Source organism: Frankliniella occidentalis, unplaced genomic scaffold (genome assembly GCF_000697945.3).
Source record: "Frankliniella occidentalis isolate FOCC.00 unplaced genomic scaffold, Focc_3.1 Scaffold30, whole genome shotgun sequence".
NCBI lineage: Eukaryota > Metazoa > Arthropoda > Insecta > Thysanoptera > Thripidae > Frankliniella > Frankliniella occidentalis.
In genome coordinates this window covers 819382-826621 of record NW_026267160.1, presented here as the reverse complement: position 1 = coordinate 826621, position 7240 = coordinate 819382, and the positions used below count along the sequence as shown (strand labels likewise).

Below are 7240 nucleotides of genomic sequence, written 5' to 3'. Positions count from 1 at the left end.
GTACGCTTAAATGCTTGCATGTGGGGTTATTTGTTTGCCCCTGCACTTCGCCAGGAATGGTGCTTAAATCTCAGGGAAATTTAGGGAGAATGGGTTTGGAAATCAGGGAAAATGGAAATGAAAATTTTGTGGCAACCATGTCTGATGACCCTTTAATATGTATACATTTACAGGCAGGCATAGTTTGCAAGCTAAATACTCGTTGCACAATTCTGTGTTGATTTTGTTTTCCGCCCCGCCCTCCCCCTCCAACCTTCCGCCCTCGCCCTCCCGCTCCCCCTCCCCGCGGTCCACCAGTTGCACCAGCATAACACCGTTTTGTATGTTTGGTATCGCAAGATTCAATCCAATAAACCTTGTATAATTCTTATTTATGTCATGTAAAATATTTTAAGGAACTTAAATTTTAATATTGTCGGGTCAAAACATTGATGTTAGTCACATAAAATAAGAGTACAGAAACAGAACTAGTTTTGTTTTGATTTGATACGGGTGCAAGCATTGAGCTGCTGGCGAGCGCGCGGTTAATGTATAATCTCAAACTCAGAAATCAGATTTTGCCGATTTTGCTATTTTCCTGAGCTTTTGTTGTGAACAAACGACAACGATGATCTTCTACTGCTAGCCGAAATATTTTTTTGTTTGTTTTTACACGTTTCTGACCAATTAAAGCGGTTATGTCTCTCACAGATGAAGAATACAAGGGTAAAAATGAGTTAACTAACCTTAATTAAGACACTTTAAAAATAAATCTATTTTGTTTTATTCTTCTTTACTTTAGAAAAGTTCAAGGGTTATGCTGTATCTAATCATGAAGGTGAAATAAAAGATATCATGTCTTCTGAAGATGATTTACAACATTATTCGGTCACTGTGAAGTAAGCATACTGGTTTTGTTTCCCATTTGCCATATTTGATAGAAACATGAGCACAAACGTTTTTACTTTGATACTTGCAGCTTTGTGTCTCTCTTTGAGACAAGTACAGAGTTAGGTGATGGTATCCTATCTCACCCCTCTCATCTCTTGCCTATATTTGATTCTGCTCTCCATGAGGCTCAGAAATCCATTTTAGCCTCGGAGCCTGAGGAATTGAAAGATAGCTATATTTTAAAGCCTCGCATTCATGCTCGACTTACAGGTACCTATTTGAAACATCTACATATTTCCCTTTCCTGAGAATGTATGAGTGAAGCTTAACTAATTCATTTTCCAGCTCTGCCAGTCTGCCCTGAGCTTCACCGAACAATTTTTCCTAGAAATGATGATGTAGGAAATTTTCTTAGGGTTTCAGGTACAGTTGTACGTATAACATCTGCCAAAATGCTGGAATATAAACGAGATTATATATGTGCCAAGTGCAAGTATTCTTTTACCATAAAGGTATACTTTTCATTTTTGCGTATCCAAAATGTATTTCCAATCAAGCTTAATTTACACTTTCCAACTATATTGGCTTAAACAGGCTGAATATGAGCTGTATTATGGGTTCTCTCCAATTTCACGGTGCCCCAATCCAGAACATTGTAAGGGCATTAATTTTAGTGCTGTGGATAAAGTAGATCATAAGAATTACAAGGACTACCAGGAGTTAAAAATTCAGGTAATCTGCCAATCTGCACAATACAGAAGATAATTTTCTGATCTGGTTCTCTTATTTGAAGTATATGTTTACATGTAACATCCAACTACCTATCCCATATCCCTCAACAGGAACAAGTCAGCAAATTGCATGTTGGTAGTATGCCTCGTTCCATGTGGGTTACACTGGAGGATGATCTTGTTGATACCTGCAAACCAGGTGACGATGTTGTTGTCTGGTATGCTAGTCACATGAATAAAACCAAATTTGCTTCATACCCAATCACTAACTCACTAACATTGCATTTCTTGTTTTGTAGTGGCACTGTTCTTCGACGTTGGCGCCCTTTAACAGCTGGCTCACGGTGTGACATAGATCTTGTTGTTCAAGCAAATCATCTTCAGGTTTGCAATGACCAACGATCTTCTGTTCTCGTCACTCAAGAAATGAAAGATGAATTTGAGAATTACTGGAAGGCTCAAGCTCATGATCCTCTTACTGCAAGAAATCGCATCCTTGCTTCTTTCTGCCCCCAGGTAAATTCTTACTGGATGTTGAGAAAATAATGGGGAGAGCAAATTCAATCTTTAGCAAGAAGTAGCTATTACTACTGGTAATTATTTACTTTTTAAACCCACGAGCTTTGTTTTGTAGTCCCCTCAAAATAACATTTTTTTTACAGGTTTATGGGTTGTATTTAGTGAAGCTGGCTGTTTGTTTGGTTTTGACTGGAGGTGTCCAACACAGTGAAGCTTCAGGAAGTAGAATTCGTGGAGAGTCCCATCTACTATTAGTGGGGGATCCTGGCACTGGAAAGTCTCATCTTCTAAGATTTGCTGCGAAGGTTTGCCCACGCTCTGTTTTTACAACTGGTGTTGGATCAACATCTGCAGGGTTAACTGTCACTGCTGTTCGTGTGAGTATACCACAGCCAATACTGCATTCCTCCATTATTTTAAGTACCACAAGAGATACATATTGAAGGTTTTGTTGTTGTTGTTTTTGTTTGTCCTTTTAGGAAGGTGGTGAATGGCAATTAGAAGCTGGAGCTCTTGTTTTATCAGATGGCGGAGTGTGCTGTATTGATGAGTTCAATTCAATTCGTGAAAGAGATAGGACTAGTATCCATGAAGCAATGGAACAGCAAACCATCAGTGTTGCCAAGGTGTGTGAAGAACATTTATTTCTCCCTTTTTTCCACTTTTTATTATTCTGATGACCCTTTAATATGTATACATTTACAGGCAGGCATAGTTTGCAAGCTAAATACTCGTTGCACAATTCTGGCAGCCACCAATCCTAAAGGACAGTATGATTCAAATCAACCTATGACAGTGAATGTTGCCATAGCCAGTCCACTTTTAAGTCGGTTTGATTTAGTTTTAGTGCTTTTGGATTCCTGTAATCAAGATTGGGACAAGTAGGTTTCTATTCGATTCTCTATGTAGTATTTTAATTTTAATCTGTAGTGCCATTTACTAAAGAACTTCATTACATTTCAGTATGGTTTCAAAATTTATTCTGGAAGGGAGAGACCCTTTGTCACAATCAAGTAGTCAGAAGTCAAAATCTCAATCAAACTGTGGAGGAAGTTTGTTGTCAGGTCTTTGGAATATGGAACAATTACAAGCCTATTTTTGCACAATTAAAACTTTACGCCCTGCATTAAGCCGTAATGCAAATAGAATTCTTGGTTCCTATTATCAAGCTTTGAGAAGAGCTGATGCCCGGAATGCTGCTCGCACAACTGTCCGAATGCTGGAGAGTCTTGTACGGTATGGTCACTTTTCATCCTGGACTTAAACCACAGATCTAAATGATAATTATTCTGATAACATTTTTTCCCTCATTTATTTAGCCTCTCTCAAGCTCATGCTCGGCTAATGTTTCATCAGGAAGTAACTGTCCAGGATGCTGTCATTGCTGTTTCTTTAGTTGAAACATCCATGAATAATGAAGGAATAATATCAAGTGTAAGTACACTTCACACTGCATTTCCAAGGAACCCAATGGAAGATTATCTGAAGCAATGTAAGAAAATCTTTGTCCTCAAAAATTTTGTTTCTCCTCTAAAATCTGTAAAATTGATCTCATTTGTTATTTGCTCTTCATACTTGTTTAGTGAATGAAGTGTTGAGTAAACTTGGCCTGTTGGATATTCTGGAAGAAGAGTCGAATAATCTTGCAACATTTTCTGAGCATGATGAACATCAGAATATTGATTTAGAGATTCAGGAGGTATAAGCAAACATTTTTTTTAAATGTGTGTTCTGTTGGTGCTCTTTTGATATAACTTCATCTGTATAGAATTTTGTGTTTCCTTCTAAACAGGTTTCATCAAATATTGGTAATAATGAGGATGAATTAAATTATCTGATTGAGGAAGAGACCACAACAGAAAGTGTTTTACAAAGACAACCATCAAATGAGGGGGACGGATCTAGTGCAAGTGCACCAAATGTTATGACAGGCAAACTAAATTCTGTTCTTAGCAACATTCGACGCAATAAGGACCACAATTTATTCCTAACTGTGGAACAGCAAAGATCAACTTCAAGCAAAAGGAAGCGAACTGCTAAGGAGAACCAAGGGAAGGGTAAGGAAGGGTCTAAAGAGGGGTCTGTGAGCAGTCCTTCTGGAATGCAGTCACCCCCATGTAATACCAAAAAATCAAAAAAGGCAGATCAACAACATATTGATAAAGTTGATGAAATGGTATCCCCAAAGTCATCTTCACCCAAGAAAAATAATTCTGGTAAAAAGGACTCCAATATTAGAAGAGTAAATAAAGCTCAAGAAAAACCGGGGACTTCTACTTCTATCAACTCTACATCAGTCGAAGAAACAGAAGAGCCTTCAATTTTAAAATCGAAAGTGGAATCTCTTCGTAACTTGTTTAGCTTTACAAAAGAAAATCAGGCCAAAATGAAAAAGAGAAATCTGACCCAATCTGAAGGGATAAGCAATGATACAAAAGATCCAACTTGTAAAACTAGGAAGACTCCTGTTAAACCATCTGCACAAAACGTATCTCCTGCTAAGTCTCCTATTGCCACATCAACTCAAAATAGTGTGACAGAAACCAGTTCTACAAATATGCCATCATTGTCACCCTCTCTCAAAAATCAAAGTATTGTAACCAATCCAAAAGCCCTAAAAGTTGCAGAAGAAGCCATCTCTACCAATATGTCACCTGTTTCACCCTCATCGAAAAAAAATACCTCTACCAGTCCTAAAATTCCGAAAGTTGCAATTTCTACCCTGGCATTTCTCAAATTGCAGCAGTTCAAATCTAAATCAGCAGTGGAAGGCAGTAGTACAGAAAAGAAGCCAGACAACCCTAATATTTTAGGAAATGGAGAAACTACAGTACTTAAAGAACAACCTGGAGATAAAATTCTAACTGATTGGAAAACTATTCATAACAGCAGAGATTTATTGCAAAGTTCACAAAGCACTGTCAGCAACAACCAATGTAATCAAGTACCTTCAACAAAAAGTAGAACGTATGCATTCAAAAATTTACAAAGTTTGGGGAAAAAGTTGCATAGTTCACAACAAAGTAATGCTAATAAAGTCAAAAGTATAACCATTGATTCTGAGAGCAGTTCAATTGGCGGGCAGAGTCAACGCGATCGTGGCTTTGGAGAATGTTCTCAAGTTTTCAGTGTTACTGGAGATGATGATGACGCTGACATTGATCTTGAATTGTAAATTTTTCATTGAAAACTGTGATATTAGTTCTAGTGCATCCCAATGTAACATTCCAAATTAATTCCCCCTTTTCCCCTTTTCAAGTAATAAATTAATCATATCAATTTCAAATCTTCTTCTGATTTTCACACCTGCCTACTAACGAAGCCACACACAGGACTGCTAAATAAAAATGAGTTGGATTTCAACGGGCAAGTCATAACACAAATGTAACGGTGGCTCATGTATTTTTTATTTTTTATATAAAAATGATGGTTTTACTATTTACACGTACGAAAACTCTCGACACATCGTTGATGAAATGATGAAGTGTTTGCTCCTCGTGGTCGCGGTTGGTCGGTTTGAGTGTCGCAAACCCGCGCCGTGCCGAATCCGGATGGAAGCGGGAACGGCGCGGGGATGGCGACCAATGAGGGATGTGATGAGGTGGGTGACTATGTACAATCCTTCCTGGTCCTGTTCCCTGGACTGCTTGCTGACTTCCGCGCGTGTTGCTGCGGGGGTGATGGTGGTGGTGGGCCCGCCCCCCGGGCGGTCCGCCCCCGGCCGCCCCCCCGCGCTCGCTGATGTAGCTTTACCCGTGGCGAGCGCGGGAGCAGCGGGGCGGGAGCCGCCGCCGTTGTGTCGGTGGATGGGGGGGCTGTGAGGGGCGGGCAGTGATGGTGGTGATGATGGCGGGGACTACTTAGAAGGGGGCGCCGTACGAAGAGCTAGGCGAGCGAGCGGGGGCACCGTAGCTGGAGGACGGGCCGCCGGAGGAGTAGCCGCCGCCACCGCCGCTGGAGTAGCCACCGCCGCCGCCGCCGCCGGAGGACTGCTCGTACTGGGCGACCTGGATGGCAGGCTGCACACCCTCGAGATCGACACCGACGACGCGGCTGGAGTAGCCGCCAGAGCTGGGCGCGCCGTAGCTGCTGGAGGGAACGCCGTACGAGGAGGACGGGCCAGAGGAGTAGCCGCCGCCGCCGCCACCACCGCCGCCGCCGGAGGACTGGCTCTCGTGCTGCAGGATGATCTGGCGGATCTGGCCGAGCAGCTGCTGGTCAACGTACTGGCCCTCGTTGGTGGAGCCGCCGACGGGCACGGGGACGTAGCCGCCACCGCCGCCGCCGCCGCCACCACCAGAGTAGCCGCCGCCGCCACCTCCGCCGCCGGAGTATCCACCACTTGGTCTGCTATAGCTGTATCCTCCGGGAGCCTCGGCCTGCACCGCCACCACCACCGCGAGCAGGCACTGCAACAAGGAGAGTGAGGTGTTAGAGAGGGAGAGAGAGAGAGAGGGGGGGGGGGGAGGCCCGTGAGCGCGGACACTGATCCTGCCGTCATCTCCACCCCTCCCCTCGTCCAGCGCAGCGTCGTGCTCACTGTGTCGTCATGGCCTACTTGTTGATGTGACGGCAGTGGATTGGAGGAGAGGGTAAAAAATGGGGAGGGGGGGGGGGTCACACTGGTCGTGTGAGCGGGAAGATGCATTATAACGACGGCCTAGGAAAGACTCTGTAAGAGGGCTAAGGTGAGCGCTTTCCGTGAGCGATTGGATCGTTTAGGGGTACGAGGAGGAGCCGGAAGACTCTCGTGCCGAAGCGCTGACCCACAGCCAACACGGCGTGGCGGGCGCCGGGGTCACTCGGGTCGGAGGTCGAAGGGGTGAGCGTGAGCCCCTCGGACACGACTCGGCCGGCGCCCTGTTACGCAAGGCTGCTCGGTGCGGCCATAGGCGGACACAGGGTCATGCAGAGCGGAGGAGGGGGTGGGGGCAGCCCGGGACAGTCCCGAGCGGGGCGCCGCGTTCGTAACCGTAACCCCATACCCACACCGCGACGGGACGGCGCGATCATTTCATGTTTATCCCCGTGTAAGTGGCGGGGACCGGGTCGGGCCAGGCCGGCCAGTCACGCGCGGGAATAAGGAAGCCCGCTCGCAGCATCGCACGGGGTGAGAGGGG

General features: G+C 44.4%; 2 protein-coding genes across 2 annotated transcripts in view; one reads left to right on the top strand and one right to left on the bottom strand.

Moving 5' to 3' along the window:
• The first annotated feature begins 505 nt into the window (after window positions 1-505).
• LOC113208179 (DNA helicase MCM9-like) lies at window positions 506-5406 on the top strand. Its single transcript, XM_026425070.2, has 14 exons — window positions 506-705; window positions 782-878; window positions 959-1140; window positions 1216-1382; window positions 1465-1602; window positions 1713-1819; window positions 1901-2117; window positions 2264-2497; window positions 2600-2746; window positions 2826-3001; window positions 3084-3356; window positions 3440-3612; window positions 3704-3819; window positions 3913-5406. Exons 1-14 carry the CDS (start codon window positions 678-680, stop codon window positions 5293-5295), a joined length of 3438 nt encoding a protein of 1145 aa, XP_026280855.1. The 5' UTR covers window positions 506-677; the 3' UTR covers window positions 5296-5406.
• Window positions 5407-5505: 99 nt separating this feature from the next.
• LOC113208180 (uncharacterized) overlaps window positions 5506-7240 on the bottom strand; it is a 13145-nt gene continuing 11410 nt past the window's right edge. The window contains exon 2 of the mRNA XM_026425071.2: window positions 5506-6529. Coding sequence (XP_026280856.1) covers window positions 5981-6529 — 549 coding nt within the window. The 3' untranslated portion in view covers window positions 5506-5980. The remainder of the gene's footprint in view (window positions 6530-7240) is intronic.